General features: G+C 44.5%; 1 protein-coding gene across 1 annotated transcript in view; it reads left to right on the plus strand.

Annotated features, from left to right (window-relative positions):
* The first annotated feature begins 3,821 nt into the window (after positions 1 to 3,821).
* Positions 3,822 to 18,232, plus strand: part of phf24 (PHD finger protein 24) — a 29,623-nt gene continuing 15,212 nt past the window's right edge. Inside the window, exons 1-2 of the mRNA XM_086188342.1 lie at positions 3,822 to 4,196; positions 15,842 to 16,269. Of these exons, the coding sequence (XP_086044468.1) occupies positions 15,844 to 16,269 (426 nt within the window). The 5' untranslated portion in view covers positions 3,822 to 4,196; positions 15,842 to 15,843. The remainder of the gene's footprint in view (positions 4,197 to 15,841; positions 16,270 to 18,232) is intronic.

Consider the following 18,232-nt stretch of genomic DNA (forward strand, 5'->3'; position numbering starts at 1 on the left):
ACCAGCATAGGGTTAGGGACAAGGGTTTGATGAAAATTAGTTTTTACCAGTTTTATTTTTTCGGTGACAGATACTTGGTTCCCTGAACGCAACGAGGCACCACCGTTGCTCAGAAGTAATGCAATACAAGAGGAATATATGCTGTGTACATAAACCCGGCATGAATAATTCACGAGGAAGCACATTGAAACAAGTGTGTTGCACTGAAACATGAGATAAGTGACGTTTTCCTTTTTCACTGGTGAATGTTTTTAAAAAAAATAAATAATAAAAAGGCTGTTACCTTTCTGAGTGTTCACATTGAAAATTGATTGATCTGTGGTTTCCATTTAGTTTGAGAGTTTTTTCTACCTCATAGGGTTTGTAATACTTTGTGTGTACCATTTACACTGGAACTGGAACAAAGGCTGAGAGTTTTTTTAAAACATGTTGGTCTGAGGAACATAAATTCGAAAATCGTCTTATTCCTATGAATTATGAATCGCTCCGCGCCTCTGTCACTGTAGTTTTTCCTGAAAGATTCTTTACCCTCCGACGTACCACGATGAGTACGCGAGACTGAAGCAGCGTGTGATTAGTGGGAGTAGGCAGGGACCTAACAGAAAAGCAGCAAGTTACTGCTCACTTGAACAAACCAGTCAGAAGGTCTATTGTTCTTTCTTTCGAGAAAGTAGCTCGGCGCTGAAAAAGGCGGTGATTGCAGTGCTCCAAAAATCCACCTCCAAATCCACGGGACTGCCATTGAGGCGTGCAAGTGTGGATGTACTGTTCATGGTGACAGACTACCGCACGGAGGCTATTACATCCACTCCGAGGGAAGAAGCTGCTGCTGTTCTCATTTCCCAGCCTGCTTCTTTTATAAACAACCAGGCTTTGCCTCGGAGGTTTTGTGTCCATTGAAGGCTGTAAAGGCGAAGTTTGAAGAATGAGCATGAATGCTGGTGCCTGTTCCCCCTGAAAGATCTCTCCGAGCTTCTCTCAAAGAGCGTAGGGTTTTTGATTCGAGTGTAAAGACTCAAAGCAGCAGACATGGATGCCTGGGTGAAAGACGACACATTTCACCCCCTGATTGTCGGTTATTGGAAATGCAGTCAATGGCATTTTTCAACTATTGATTTTTGCTGGAACCTGGAGTGGGTCAACCCAGAAACTTGGCAGGGGACTTACTGAGTGACTCCGCATTGTTGAAACATGTGTGTGTGTGTGTGTGTGTGTGTGTGTGTGTGGGGGGGGGGGCTCAGCTGTTGCCTAGCGCCCGGAATATCAGGAGGGCCGTGCAAATGATGGGGTAAAACTCAGATAGCAGCCTGAACAACAGACAGGACACTGAGTGAGGAGGACAACAGAAATAAAGTGACACTTCACCCTAATTTCCCTTTCAAGTACTCACAAATACAGTAGCGTTCTGGAGTAAGAAAGAAGTGATGCAGGAGGGAAAAAAACATTTTCTACAACTCGAGGCATCTTTTTAAGCTTGAGAAGGACTTTTGGGTGAAGTATCACTTTTAAACAATCTAAAGGTTGTTGCAGGGAGAAGCACAGATCGGGCTTCTTTGGCCGCCTGCAGAAGAAAAACAAGAAACTCCACTTATTAACTCTCCTGTGAGGACACACAAGGAAGGGCTGCTTGCTCCCCGCTTCTACTAAAAGGTGCGGCTGCCGTGACGTGAACCTCCGTATTTACACTGTAAAAGTCTGCCACTGTTCCCAACAGTATCACTTTCAACTGCAATGAATTTTAACGGCTGCATCTTTGCCACTTCACGCGTGATCAGTGGGGTCGATTCAGAGTGCCGCTGTGCTGACCACGTGACACACGCGTTCATTATTCACCAACATATGTCCCAACTTGCAGGACCAGCATTGCTTCCCTATGAAAAACCTCTGTGGTTAAAAAAAACAAAAAACAACCTACATCCTGTCATGCCATGTATGGAGGTGTCCACAGAGCCGGCTAAAGTTAGAGGTTAAGTTTCCTCAGCTGACCATTTCCTTCCTTTTCCCTCCTGCTGTGAGAGGAGGCCAAGCATGTCGAGACCTGCGGGTCAGCGTGCACTCCCGTCTCCATCTATAATGCATGTCCTTCCATTTAACCCAGCAGGCTGAGCAACGCCACACCAGGATGCGCTTCATACACCGAGCATCCACGCTGCTGAGGACAGGCGACAGAGAACCTCCGTACTACCGGACTCATACTGACTCAGCTTTTATCTCGATGAGCTGTCGCATCGTATGTACATGACTATTATTTACATCCACATTAAAATGCAGTTTTAGATCCTTTCATGCAGAATTTTATACATACATGCAGTATTTTTTTGGGGGGGGGGGGTTGTCACGATTGCATAAAGACATGCTTACGTATGGATTTCTGGTGTCCAACTGTTGAGTTGTGAGAGAAAACGAATCATTCCTGCACAGACACGTCACTGTAAATCAGGTCGCGATGGGACTGGTGCAGGAAGGAGGGAGAAGGAACAGAACAACTCATTTATTCTTATTCATAGAATTTTGGATAATAATGAAATTACACTTTATATTTGCATCATCTGTTCTTATTATTAGAACAACAGATATTGTCTGCATTGGCTTCTTTGCTTTGTCCCCCTTGCTGGAATAAATTGAATTGATTAATCCATCAAAAGTCACAGTAATGAAAATTGTCAAAAAATAATTCAATAAAGTATTGAACTGCTGCATTCCATCTGCAGTAATTGTGGGGAGTGGAAGTGCTGGCACTTCCCGAGCTAAATATGGTCCATTAGGGATAAAATAGCTCCCATTAGCATAAATATTGATTGCAGGTCCTGAGCCAAAAGCAACTTCATTGGTCATTTTGTATTCATGTAATAGGAGGTTGATTGGAATGTAGAGGATAGTTCCTGGTCCTTAATGAGAGGTTGTTTTGGAATTTCTAATGTGGAAAACATGTCAGAGTTCCAGGGACCCACGGCAGAAGCTGGAGAGGGAGGAGGGAGTCTTTATTATGCCCACAAATCTATTGAATTCCTCTCTGTAGTTCCTCCCACCATTTGATTAATGTTGGAAAAAATATCATTTGGCCTCAAACTAGTTTAATAGTTGGAACAAGTTACATCTCGTGGCCACAACGTAATCCTAGTGTGGGAATAATTGACCTCTTCTCTGAGTCTAACTGAGGGGACAGATTCGAAATTGCGGCCAGGAACAGTGTTTGTTCTCCCTCTGCGGCAGCAGAAACTATTTTCAAAACTATCTTTTTGAGAGCATCACTGTCCATTTCTTTTTCCCAAGTAGGGGCAAAAATTGTTCAGGTTTTTTTTTAACAGTCAGTTTCATCTTCTGGCAGCACGCCAGCATCACAACCTGGGGTGTAATCATGTGAGCTGAGCAGATGCAGCTAAACACCTCCGTGATGTTCCACGTATGAGGAACTGTAACTCCAGGCTTCCACTACGCTCGGGGTAACCAGCTTGGAAGTCAGCCCCCCCCCCCCCAAATAAAGCAACTCAAATGGGACTCAAACCTTCAAGCTGCCCCCCCCCCCTTCACTAGTTCTTCTGGCGTCCATGTGTAATAATTGGCTGCTGAGGAAGCATTTTTCCTAACGTCACTATTTTAGGAGCAACGGGCCAATCAAGAGGCTGCAGGTTGAAGTTATTAACCCCAATGATCACGACTGACGTTGGAGGAGGCGGGGAGGGAGGGAGGGAGGTAGGGGGGAGGGGAGGGGGCTGAAAATATGATGGTCATAAATCCGTGATTTCACTTCAGCGTACGCCTGTGAGTCTGCAGCAAGGTCTCCTGCACGTGGCGTGACTCAGATGCTGAGGGGAGTAGCTGAGGAGGGAGGCGAGGACAAGGTTTCAGCACCGGAGCTGTCCACGGCTCCTGGAGACGACGAACACTCTCTCTCTCTCTCTCTCTCTCTCTCTCTCTCTCTCTCTCTCTCACTCACTCCCTCTCTCTCGTTCTCTCTCACTCACTCACTCTCACTCTAGCCCCTGCTAACAGAGACGCTGCTGCGGACTCAAGCTTCTTCTCTCAGTGGGAATAATAAACTGCTGTGCCATTCATCTCTTGGTGGGTTGGGGGGGGGGAGTCTTGGCCGTACTTCATTTGAACGAAGTCTTGCCATGCTGGTCGAGCAGGTTTGAGCCAGGAGAGATAAAGTCCCAATAAGTCGCGGCGCACACCAGCCTTTTTACCCTTTAACGGTGAGTCTAGACGGTCTTCTTGGCTTGTACATCTCTTTAAAAGTGTTACATAACAACTGGGAACTGCTGCTGTAGATTCAGGTCTGTTCATTCGGATTTATTCTATTCATTGCAACCGTGAGCTGTGAATGGGAGGTGGATATGCCTGGATGCTTCATTACAGATGCTTGGAAGAATATTTAGGTCAGCAGCCACATGGGTGTGGATGGAAACTACAGGAGTTCCCGTAGACACCAGCGTCTCTCTCTTCAGCTCCAAATGAGAGTGAGCGTGCAGATTGGAGGGAGCTGATGGACTCTAGCTGCTGCATGCAGGATAGGAGAAGTTCTATTGTCTCTCTGCGGCTTCCCACTTCTACCCAGTCAGGGAGCGCTGCTGCCTATTATGTTCCCTATATCCGCCTTTGTTTACAACCGTGTTGTTGTTATCTTTGAGCCCATACTGGTGCACAGACAGGCCAGTGCCAGTGTTAACCTTGGAGTGAGTCCTGCTCTTCAGTCTGTGACGGATCCCTGCAGCCTCCCGGAGCTGCTTTGCTCTGTGCTTATTGTCAGCAGACTCTCAGGGTGTTGGGTTGGCACAGGCTTGCTCTCTCTGGCAGCGCCTGAATGCCAACGTGATGTCTCCAGTCTAATGATGCATTCAGATTTAAATTCCTCCTCCATTCAGGCTTTTTTTTTTTTTTCCTAAGTTCACATGCTGCTTATTTTTGCGGGGAATGTTGCTGGGATACAAGTGTAAGGATGAGAGAATGCAAGCCAGAGTTTTTTTGTTTGTTTGTTTGTTTGTTTGTTTTTGTTTCATAGGTGCTGAGGATGAGCTGAAGCTAAAGGCAACGAGAGAGGCATCCTCAAACTCTCTGGTTGGATTTATTTAGCCGTGTCTGTCCGAGCGCACGTACATCTGGGTGTTTTAAATGTTTGATAATGATTCCACTCACCAGCTATTACAAGGCTCTCGGTGAACTCATTAGTGTAATTAGTTCCAGGTCTCTGCCTCTCTGGTCCGTGGGTGAGATCTACAGCTGAAGGGGGATTCATTCCCATGAAAAGCCCATTCAAAAAAAAGGAGGTCTGGTTGGGATTCTAATCAGTGCATACCAGTGACATCCAACAGCTCCAGCAGGGGAATCATGCAGCCGGAGGAACACGCGGCTACCAAACACGAGAGTTACGCCTCCTGGTACTGCAAAAATGCAGGAATATAACTGTGAAGGGTCCTTTCATCAAGTGTTGGCTAGTAAAGTGAAGTATTATTGCTGTTGTGTCATAGCTTCTGGTGTTTGCTTTGCTTTTTAAGTTTTCGGTGCAGGAAAACTCACTCACGGGTTGAGTCACTCTGGTAGACTGTGACCTGTCAATCGTGTCATTACCTCCTCCAAGCACGCAATCGTTTTTTGCTGGCGTTTCTTTGGTGCAGAACTGATTTTCTCCAAACTTGGTGGAGGAGTGAAGCATGAGCCCAGGACCAATGCTAGTAGATGCTAATTTAGCAGAGTGTTTTGGTAGTACATTTGATTTTTGAGCGATTATCTGAAAGAGTATCAGAGTTTTGATGTCACGTGATTGCAGCGCTCATCTTGACAAATTATCCTCTCAGTTTTTTTAATCTAACCGAATGAACATCGAAGGACCAGCTTGAATATGAAGAGTTTTAGCTGAAATGACCCGTTATTTCAGTCTATTTGCTTATGGTGATTCTGCATTATTGCAGATATTTGTCGATGATTTTCCCTGAGCTGATAAATGGTCGTAGCAGCTCTTAGCTTCTGTCCATGGTGATGGAATGGAGCGAACAGATCCTCCGATTCAAAGTAAAAGCTTAATTTCCTATCCAATAAGAGTATGTTTAGCTTTTCCCAACAGTCTAAGTGTCACAAAAAATGTTTTTTTCTTATGAAAGATGCATAACAAAATGATTGGAAGTGGAAATGAAAATATTAAACCAACACAAAGATGACAATGGAGCAGCGCTTCATTGTGTCAGACGCTGTTTTTCTTGTAATGAATTGATGGGAGCTGGTGTGTGTAGCCCGACGTGGCGTATTAGTATTAAATTGATGAGTGAAGAGTGGGCAGACTACAAAAAGATTACACAAACGAGCAGAGGAAGAAAAAAATCCGGATTTGAAGAGCACTTTGGTCTCACCTCCTTGTGAAACTATCAATATTTCATTCAACCAAGATGCTCCTGAGATCGTTGTCACTTCTGTTGCTGACACAGTGAGTCGGATGCAAAGTGAACCACAAATGTTTCTCTTAAGTCAAGTGATGCGTTGGAGAAACTGTGGATGCAGCCAATGCTTCCATTGCTCAAGTCTTTAAAACTGCACTTGAAGGGACAAACGCTAACATCCTTCACCAGTGCAGCTTTGCAGAGTAACATTTCCTCCTCCGTGTGTGTGTGTGTGTGTGTGTGTGTGTGTGTGTGTGTGTGTGTGTGTGTGTGTGTGTGTGTGTGTCGGGGTCTGCCCCAAGGAGTGGCACTGTTTTCTTTTCCTTGGTTTAGATCTTTTTTTAACCCGGGGCGTTTAAATCATTCAGCGAGATCTGGGATGGAGAGCAGAGCAGAGTGGAGGCAGCTGCTCCAGCAGGAGTTTAGTCAACGTCATGCCTGAAGGGTTTCTACTCTGTCCTCCACGGGACGTTGGCCCTGAATGTAACGTGAAGAGGCTTGCTGGTGATGTTAAGACTGCCCTTCATCAAAACCTCTGAAATGTTCGCAATGATATCTGTACCAAATTTGAGCACAACCAGATCTTAAAAGAATATGTGGCAAAAAAAATGACGACAAAAGCGAGGTGGCGGTGACGGTGCTCACAGAAAGTCAGTTAGCATCCCGTAACTGTGGGTGGCACTAAATGTTGTTGTAGCCTCTTGAAGTGACATTCACTGTTGGAAATTATGGAAATTAGTTGTTTCATTCAAGGATGAGCTGAGACAGTCAAGACCTGAGGGTTTGGGATGATAGGCGGTTAGTGTTATTAGATAAAACCCAATAATGTGTTCCTTTTCAAATTTCATTTTTTCTTTGAAATTGGTTTTTGCTAACTTTTTTTAAGGAGGTACTCAGTCTAGGTTTTTTTCAACGCCTACTGGATCATACATTTCCCATAATGCAACCTGTCTTTCATTACACCATCCACGTCTTTCAAACTAAGCGTTTCAAGATAATAACACAGGTTGTAAATTTTGCAGCCTCTTAGCCTGAACTGACATAACCCTGATGACATCACTGTGACATCAGCACGGTTAGTCTCTCAGTCTTCATAATCGTTCTCCAGAAACAGGAGAGATGAAACAAATGTCCTGTTTTTTTCTCGCTCCCTCGGGAGCCTTTGCTGCATTCAGGGATTTTAATAATCAAAGTGCCACATGGACAGAAACAATGAGCGAAGCTCCAAAAATACAACAAAAAGATGATATAAATACTTCGATCAACCTGGATATCAAAATGTCTTTGTTGGAGAGTGCTGTCATAGAGCGTGAAGACGTGGAGCTGAACACACACACGCACGCACACACACACACACACACACACACTCATACACTCACGTACACTTGCTTCAGTCAGCCAGTAAGGCGGTGAAAGGGCTGAGCGGCTTGACACGCTTGTAGTCAAAAGCATCAGTGGATCTCAGACTTGCAAGGCAGCTAAGAGGCAGGTTGCCTGCTTCTAGGTAATAAAGGCAGGTATCAAAGCTTAGCACTGACCCATTTGTGTCAGAATCCACTTAAACATGGCGGAAAGACATGCACACAAACACACACACGTACATATACACACATATACGTATATCTATATAGATATACGTATATGTGTGTAGCTTTCTTGCACACACATGAATATAGATTTTTGAAAATGTAGCTGATTATGGGATTTATTAATAATGCAGAACAGCAGTTGTTCTCGCTCTCTCTCTCTCCCTCTCTTTTAAGAGAGCCCTCCCTCCGGTTAATAACGCATTAGGATCAGCTCTATTAATAATGCCATCATTAATAAGAGCAAATGCAAATTGTTTCCCTTCCTTTGGCAGCAGGAGCTGGAGATAGTTTGAGTGTGACTGACTGTTTTCACTCAGTGTTTGACTTTCAAAGGTTATTGGAATTAGATGCTATTACTGCTGCCATTGATTTTACGGAGGCAATGGAGGCCTCGGGACTCGTAATAGCTTTTGTTATTGTTCCATAATTTCAACCCCGCCTGTTTATGAAGCCTGTTTACTCCGTCAGCTTTTTGTTGTGTTTAGTTTAGTTTTGTTGTTTTTCTAATTGATGATCATCTTACTGAAAATGGCCCGCTCCATCATTTGTAAGTGACGTCATGGCAATCACCAGCATCCTCAGCGAATAAATTAGAATAGAATAGAATTTCAAACAAAAATATTGGAAGATTTGAAAAACAAACCAGAATATCTAGCAAATACAGTCAGAAATGTAAAATGATAAAGATGAGGAAGGACAAGATAAGAACGGTCAGCTTCTCCTTCTGGAGGGGTGTGGCTGACCGACCAGCGGTCTATTGTCATGATTAGCGTTCTTTTGATGTCAAGTGACGTAAAAACAAGGAGCAAATCAAGAAATGTCCCTTGTGTTAAAATTCACCCCCGCTTTTTTTCCTTCAAGCATCTGTTCATGTCAAACGCATCAGTAGGTTTACATGACGCGTGTGAAAGTTGAATTATCGTCTTAGTCCAACTAAAACTACAGTCCTACTGAAAGAATACTTTTATGTTGATAAAAAAGCTTTTATTGCAATTGTATCATGCAACAAAACATGTGTGTTACACTTTTATGTTCTTGCAGTTCTATCAAACGTCTATTTTTATTCAAATTTGGATCCCAGTTGTTGAAATAAAGCTTACCTTCACAACGATTCCCCCCAAAATCGCCGTAAACGCGGTTCATATGGTCGTCCATGTGTACCGTTGATCAAATTATCAATAATCCCGCCAAAAAGAAAAATAAGAAGGTTCAAACAGAAGTAAACAAAAGTACACCGACCTAGTTGAAGTCATGTTCATTGTTTGTGCCGTGTACTAAGAGAAATTCATGACTCTATGAACGAACGCGATTAAAAAAAGCATTCTTTCAAAGTCGGATTCACATTCTCTGATGAGTATAAATACTTCCTGAATTATGTACCATACACTCATTGACTCCCAATGGCAGGAGAATCCAATTAAATGAGCTAATGGGGCTAACAGTATAACTCGCCTGCATCTGTGCGTGAAAACCCATCAGCTGTGAACAAGGATGAGCACCAGAGAGTTTGCCTGGGCCCAGTTGGACGTTTAATGTCTGAAGGGTAAAATAACTGAACAAAGCACGGGATTGATTTTTTTTTTTTACATGTAGTTTTAGCTGAGTTGGCCTTGACTCTCCATTTACCCCATTTGGATTCTGTCAATGGGAAGTTTTTAAATATTGGTATTGGTAAACAACTCCAAGATGTGATGCTCTCTGTGCTCGATTATTTCTCCCTGTGATCCACAAACCCCCACTTCTAACTACCTCTGTATTAGATGTAGGGAACACAAACCTTCCAGCCGAATCTTGTTAGTCCTAAAGTCAACTGCCAGAGGTGGGGGTCTACTCAGTATTCCAGTGGCCTCAGTCTGTGTGTTGTAATCACTTTATACTCTCAGCATGATGATGTCAGTGATTGGACAGCAGGAGGGCGTTGGAACTGAAGAAACCGACCTTTCATATGAGGTGGTTGTCCTTGAGGAAGACAATCGGGTGTGTCCCTGATCCATCCATCCATCCATCCATCCATCCATCCATCCATCCATCCATTTTCTACCACTTATCCTGTAAAGTTATCGTAGAGTAGAGTATCAATCAGCCTCGTCCCCTCTTGATGTCTTTGGACTGTGGGAGGAAGCTGGAGTACCAGAGAGAACCCACACAGGAACAGGGAGAACATGGAGACTCCACACAGAAAGATCCTGTGATGGAGCCGGGGCCAACCTTCTTGCTGTGAGGCCACAGTGATAACCACTGCACCACTGTGCCGCCCCGTGTGTCCCTGATTTGTCCTCAATATTTGACTTAGCTTAGATGCTCTGAGGCTAAAATCTAATATGTTGGTGGGGGGAAAAGCTGCCGTCCAAGCATTTTCTCCAACATTTTCAAATTTAGCCAATCACGCCACACGCTGATCGATGATTTTCTGAGTCATTTGTCAGTGTGGACATCCTACATACTACTGCAAATATATCACTTAAGTCCGGAGGGCTGATGAGCCTCAGCTAAGTTGACCTTTGACCTCCATTTGGAGAGATGTCGGCTAAACTAGATATGAAGTACAGGAATCAATAAAGTATCATTTTGCTGCGGGTTCGTCACCATGCAGCCAAAAACAAACTCAAATTCAAATATCTTTGCTTTGATTTGACCGCTGAGACATTTCTTTGCTCCCTCTTTTTGTGTGTGTGTGCGTGTGTGTGTGTGCGTGCGTGTGTGTGAGTTTGTTGTCTCCTCTTCAGTCTATAAAGCTGGGAGTTCACCAGCAGGCTTGTGGAAGCTATTAGAGCAGCTGGGGAGGAAGAAGACAGCGAGAATGACTCCCATTTCACTTCTGATAAATGCGATTGAATTTCACACAGGCACTTATGTGGAGGGAGGATGGATGAGATTGAATTTCAGAGCAGAGACATGTGTCCCATAAGTAGCGTGTAATTAACTTGAATCCTTTTTTTTTCTTCTCAGTAATGGAATTCACTGTCTCGTGAAAGTAGAAATAATAAGACAGTCATTGTTGCTTTATTGTTGTTATTATCATTTCGTTTTTGGCTTTGCTGCACCTCGTTATTGTGTTCAGTAATTATGCAAGATCTCTCTTGAAAATATTGGACTTGGGTTTCAAGCTGGCTGCCCAAAATAAATGAGTCATGTCTTGTTAATCATCCCAGCACCACAGTTTTCACAAAACCACATCAGTGATGGTTTTACACAGTACAGCGACCTGCAGTCACCATAGAGACGCAGGAACCATTGCTGTGGCTACAAGATAGAACGTTATCCCGCCGTACGTTTAATTTGTGGCAAAGAGGTACAACACCTTCTCATGGTTGGACTTTGTGCCACACACACACACACACACACACACACACACACACACACACACACACACACACACACACACACACACACAATTTGATTAACCTTTGTTGCCATGTGATGTAACTTGTTCCCAAAATTCAGTTTATTTGTGGTAACAAGTGTTTAGCTTTTCTCACAAGTGGATTAATTTGAGGCCTTTCAATGTAACTCGTTCCCAAACATCTGATTAGCTGTCGGCTGTGAGACGTTACCTGTTCTCACCACCAGAATAATTTATAGCCCCTAGATGTAGGGTTTTCCTACAATTTAATTCTTTTTTTAGCCAGGTGATGTAACTTGTCCCCACAATTCTCTTAATTTGTGGCCACGAGATAAAAACTGTTCCTACAATTTGATAGATTTGTGACTTACAGATAGAACTTGATAGAACCCGGCAGTCTGATTCATCGCTAACCATGAGATGTTACTTGTTCTCACAGTCTGATTGATTTGTGGCCATGAGATAAACATGTTTCCATTAGCAGACTAACTTGTTCCTATAATTTCACTGAAGCGTGGGATCAAACTGTTTCTTGCCCCCCCCCCCCCCCCCCCCCCGGGTGGCCTCTCTGGGGCTCTGCACCCTGATGTTGAGTCTCAAGATCAAACCTTGATCAGGAAGCTTCTTGCAGTGCGATGTGAGAGAAATGATGAACATCCCACTCTTAATAATGCTGTCAAAGTCAAACAGAGGCGTTGAAGTTTAGCCGCTAGCTTGACTAATCATCACAACTGTCAAGGATAGAGAGAATAATTTCTCACCTCCAGGACTAATAAAGCTGCTCCGCCTTATCTCCTCCAGTCCCGTTACACGTCCAGCATTCTGAGCTGAAGATGATGTCAGGTGTTGTCTGGCTGAATTCTGCAGGCTTCAGCGACTCATGCTGTGTATCAGTATTCTACTGGGAGCAATGAAAAGATACACACACACACACGCGCGCGCACACACACATATACACTCACGGGAGGCTTCTCTCTTGGTGACATAATTATAGAAGTTAATTTATCAATTATAAGACGGCTGATGGTTTTTTTTTTGTTGACCCACAGGTTAAAGGAGGGGAGCGTTTGTGCGGAAGGTCACAGCGATAGTTTTCCCTGGCCAGCTCACAACGTTAGGATGGGGAAATTAAGAGTTTGAAACGCTTCAGTTGACATAAAATTGAGATTCCCCTTGTGACACATCGCTAAAAAAAGTAAAAAAAAAAAAAAAAAAAAAAAAAAAAAAAAGGGAGGGGCACACATGTGTGAAATTGAGAAACTAGGTAATAAAATGCTGAATATTCTCCATCTTTGTTTGAATCTTATCTTTAAAGAGTTGCTGCTTCCAGATTCGGTGCCGGTGAATGCAGCGGTGACATTTTAACTAATGAGGTCAAATGAAATGAGTCAATGACTGAGCTTCCAGAAGTCACTGGGACGTTGTGCTCTGGGAGGACATCCTGCTGGTCTTGATTCAGAGCTGGAACGCAAACACAGTGAATAGTGCCAGAGGCAGAAATCCTGGAGATAACGTCTGAAAAAGTTTGCCGAAGAAAACCGAAACTATTTTCACGGAGAGTTATCACAAAGATTAAGTGCTGGCTTATGTGTGCTATTATTTGTAGAACTGGAAAGATCAATGTTTTATGACTGTAGATTAAACAGAGAAGCCATTAATCCTCTCCTCCATACGTCAAGATGATGAAGAGAACAAGCAGTTAGTAGAAATAACTGGGGGCACCATTACACGCACTTCATTCATCTCTGTCAGAGTGAATCCAGACTGAGCTGGAAATGATCTTTGCTCTCTCTCTGACATGTTCCTGATGTGTGTGTGGCATGTATGCATGGCTGTAGCATGGGCAAAGGGAGAACCTTTAAATTGTGATGCAGATCAGTTACAGCGCCACCTGGGGGCAACAGGCAATGACACGGATGGTATGCTTTGATGTGCTAGATCAAACTCAGCCTTGGTTGAAAATACCTTAAGCACTTGGTTAAGGGTTGCTGGGAAGATTGTGAGATTTCCTTAAACTGGGTTACCGTGGGGAGGCGGCCATGTTTGATGTTCTACCACAGAACAGCCGCTGTGACACAACATGATCAGATCTTTTCCAAACTCCCCTTTGTTGAGAGTCTGGAGACACAAGCTGAACTGAAGTCAGTCATAGCGCCACCTTACTGACACCATGGGTCTCATCTCCAATGGCGACGAGAGGGCGTACGCCGGGGAGATCTGGGACGGGTGCCAGCTCAACAACCTCCAGCTGAATGTCAGCAAAGTAAAGAAATGATTGTGAACTTCAGCTAGAAGCAGTAGAAGAGCTACACCGCGCTCACCATCAGCGGGACACCGGTGGAGAGGGTGGACAGCTTCAGATACCTCAGGGTCAGCATCTCAGAGGAGCCAACGTGGTCCAAACACATCAACGTCCCGGGGAAGAAGGCCCGTCAGCATCTCTACCACCTCAGATGACCGCGGGACTTCCGGCTCCGCGTCAGGATACTCAAGAACGTCTATGACTGCACTGTAGAGAGCATCCTTTCAGGCAGGATCATCACTTGGATGTGGAGTGGCTCCAACCTGGACTTCCTGGCCATCAGGAGGGTGGTTTTCTCAGCAGAGCGCATCATCAGAACCACCCTGCCCAACCTACAGGACATTTACATCAAGCAGTGCAGAGCCAAGGCCCCCAAAATCCTTAGAGAGCCCACTCACCCTGGTAAGAAACTGTTTTCACTGCTGCCTTCAGGGAGACGCTACCAGTGCCTGAAGGCTAACACCGAGAGGATGAGGAGGAGTTTCTTTCCTCAGGCGATCCCATTCCTCAACAAACACTGACGTTTCCTCCTCTTCCCTCTACAGCTGCGCAAGCATCATTTGATTTACCTCAGAACTACACAGCGTTGTCTTCACTTGTACGGCAACATCACGTATGCTAAGTATGTCCACTCTAGAACCACCAATTGTTGCAGGAAGTGTTTCGTTTTATTTTACACCACAGTGCAGTTTGCTCCTTCATGGCAAGTCCAAGTCTTAGCAGGTTCCACCTTCCTTTGCTTTACAGAACAGCTGCACACTGCGACATGTAGCTCACAGCTTTAATCAGAGTACGAGGGGCTGCTACTGTCTATGCCTCCAGGCTGAGTTGACTCTGAGGCACAAAATGCAGAAGTTTGTCATTGTACAACAGCGCCACCCAGGGGAGAGAGAATTAACACTTGACAATATGAGAGCAGGTGCTACACAACATTCATCCATCCATCATTTTCTATCCCACTTATCCGTTGAGGGTCGGGGGGGGGGGGGGGCTGGAGCCTATCCCAGCTGGCATTGGGTGAGAGGCGGGGTTCACCCTGGACGGGTCACCATTCACCACTCTACCTCTGAGCCATGCTGGAAAAAAAGCCTAATTGATGAATATTTAAACCTTCGGTACCTTCAGTGAATTGTCCCTTTATTTATGAATGTCTAACCTTATGTTATATAATTAAAATGGCCAAGAAAAGCAACAAATGAAGGAAGTCATTTCATCTAATTGTATTATTGATTTAGACTTGAAAAATAGTAGAAAAAATAGACTTGGATACGTGATCAGAAACAGAGACCGTCCATCGATTTCTGGCTCTCGCGTGCTAGTGGGAGAGTAATGTAGACACACTTGTGTTTCTTAGTTCTCACCTTCACGTTGGCTACTTGAATCATGCAAACAACGCTCTAATCTCAGTCAACATTCACACCTTCTATGACAGACTGACCGAGAGAGAGGGACAGAGAGAGGGAGAGGGATAGAGCGAGAGAGAGCGAGAGAGAGAGAGAGAGGGAGGTGGTATTTGATGGAGGCTCAGCAGGATGTGATGTTTGGGGAGAGTGACACGTCGCCACAGGTTGACCGTCATCTCTGTGTTGGAGAGAGATTGAGCTCGGTGACCTTGTGTGTCGTGCACACCTCCTCCTTCTTTAAGATCCTCTGTACGGAGTCCTGAAGCTGCCGTCGAGAGAACATTTGATTTTTGGCTGCAAAATATAACTGTCTAATTTAACTAGCGGGTAGACTGCAACCTCTTCTAGTTTCCCGGTACGCTCGGAGTTGCATTAAATTTCATTTAACATGTCATAATGAAATAAAGTAAAATAACGTTTATCCTGATTTGATTCTAATTTCCATCTCTGATTTGCATGATGATGCACTTTGCTTTCATTGTCTTGTCAATGTTCTCTTTTGGGTTGGGCTTGACTTTAATGTTCTTCTAATAGGTTTTTATTCATGTTCGTCCGTCTTTGCTGCGAAGCACTTTGACCTGCAACTTTTGGATGAAAGGTGCTCTGTTCGTTTTATTATTTTGTCTCAAAATGTGTATTACTTTATCAGACCAGAATGAAACTGAGAGCAAAAACAGAATATGACAGGAAAAGTGATGTATTCAGTGCTGTTGTATGTGTAGGTAACTCATCTAAATCCAGGCTTTGTTAATCTTGGATATTTTCATCCGTGTAGGTTAGCGTAGAACGTGAATGCAGGGTGTAACTGTTGCTTTCTCTCCGTTTGTCTGCAGCCATGGGAGTGCTCATGTCAAAGAAGCAGCAGGTGGAGAGGGTGCAGAAATGCAACGCTGTCGTCTCAGCCTTCCAGGCGGGCCTGAAGGATCGCGCTCCCCCCACTAAACAGGCCGACGGAGAAGGGGAGGAAGGTGAAGCTCCTGCAAAAACGACAGCCGCTTCTGAGGAGAAGACGGCTGAGGAGGGGGAGGAAGGGGAGACAGACAGTAGCGCGGGGCCGTCAACCTCCCAGCAGGCTTCAGCACCAGCGAAAGATGATTGTAAGGTCAACCAGGAAGCGTGGTCGAGGTTACGCGATGGGAAAGGTGTGGAACCTGAAGATCTTGACAAGAGCCATCAACTCACACCCCCAGCCTTTGTGCGGCCCAAAAGGGAAGCAGATGATGATCGGCCTGTAGATGTGGAGCTGGGAAAGAAAGAGCAGGTATCAACTCACAGCCTGAGGCGGCGGCTTGAGATTTACGCTTAACATCATTGAGAATTCATTGCCAGGGTGTTATATGAATGAGAAATGTATACACTAAAACACACACCATTATTCCCCAAGTCCTGGGATTAAAGAGATATCCGCAAGATGTCAAAGGATCTCCATGGCAACAGCAGCAAATGATCCAGTTTCCCTCCCCCAACATGGGCATTATGATGAGGCGGTGCAGCCAGGGACTCTTAGGCTTTATAAACATCCTTGTTGAAGGTGAGAATCTCTGAGTTTGAAGTTGTGTTCAGCGAGGCCATTCATTTCCACACCAGCTGATGTGTTATCTGTGCGTGAGGGCCCTTCCCCGTCAGCATCTTGTGGGCGGGCTGCTCTTGGTTGGCTGGGAAAGGTGACCGTATCCTGGATGACGCGGCTGCAGTTCACAGGAGCACTGACACCATCAGCATTTCTGTTTTTGCAGAGAGTAAACATTGCATGGCAAGTTGCCATCCTGTGGACGCTTCACTCTAACAAGAGCTGCAGGAATAAAAGCGTCTACCTGCAACAATAACAGACAGGAGTTCTGAGAGGCTGAATCACACATCTGCTCCAAACCAGTCAGAGAAGCATTTTACCAGTTTATAATCTGATTTTTCATGATAATTTATGACTCATATTTCTCATATCCAGCACGCTGCACCCACTGTGTAGATCTTGCGTCAGTATGCAATCAGTGGAGTGAAGGCGCCATCAAAACTGTAAATATGAGATTTGGCAGAGTACAGCACTATTAGTGTGATTTGAGGGGAAACAAATAAAAAAAGACCGGGGGTGCAGGAACGTGTTTTAACATGAAGTCGAAAGACTCGTGGTTCTGCTGTCATGCTTGTGCCACATATGCATATACTGTCTAAATCTTGGCTAACTTTCAAGAGTTTGTTTTAGAGACGGTTTATCGGACCAAGAACGTTGTAATCAGGAGCCAATACTGATGTCATCCACATGTCAGCTGACTTCATGTTCTGATCAGTTATTAGGATGATGATGATGATGATGCTATTTTTTTACCTGGAGGGTGAATCCAACACGAGACACGTCAGTGGTCCTTACATTCACGGATGAATTGCTGGAATACGTTTAGATTTAAAGCGTCTGTGTAAATTTTCACTCTTGCTTCAAAGAGAAAATGTATTTGAATCTGACATTATTTTGCTGTTTGTCAGGTAAAGGCCTTGCTGTTTTGTGCCATGTTTAGATTCTTTGAGGAGGCATTGAAATAAACATGAAACATTTTGCTCGGCTCCATCTGGTAGGACCATTGGTGGTCCTCAGACCCTACTTTGAGAATCCTTCTTCTATAGCAATACTACAAGGGGGATTACTGTGGTGCTGTCTGGTTCTCTCTGTTGGATTTGCCAGTATAATGCGCACACACACACACACACACACACACACCTGATCAATCAGTGAAAATCCCTGCTCTCTCATACTGACTGGGTTGTGTGTTACTGTGTGTTACCATGGTTACCATTGCATTTGCATAAATATCAAAGCTTTCTGCTTGATCATAATCAACTGATGGATTTCGGTCTTCAACTTTTAAAACCATGCTGGTATTTTTTTTCTGCCCCATCAAATCACAAATGATTAATCACCAGCTCCATTTTTGTAGTCTTCTTGTCGTGACTCGCCAGACCCAACAGGTTACGGCATCCTGAAAAGGGGGAGAGTTTGTGACACCACAGAAAAACCCTGCAAAAATTGATCGGAATAGACCAACAACAATAGGTCACCCACTGCAAGGTGGCGGGTGCCTGTCTCAGCCGGATATATTCACCGCTGAGGGACTAGATGTTATTTTTATGAGGGCGCAGCTGAGAACGGTGATGTAAATGGAGTCATCAGGTCAGGAGAGGCGGGTCGAAACAATACGACAAGCTGTGACTGAGCAGCGACTCTGACAAGCTTT

Source organism: Aulostomus chinensis, chromosome 19 (assembly GCF_037954235.1).
Source record: "Aulostomus chinensis isolate RoL2024-O1b breed Wild chromosome 19, RoL_Achi_v1.0, whole genome shotgun sequence".
Taxonomy (NCBI): Eukaryota; Metazoa; Chordata; class Actinopteri; order Syngnathiformes; family Aulostomidae; genus Aulostomus; species Aulostomus chinensis.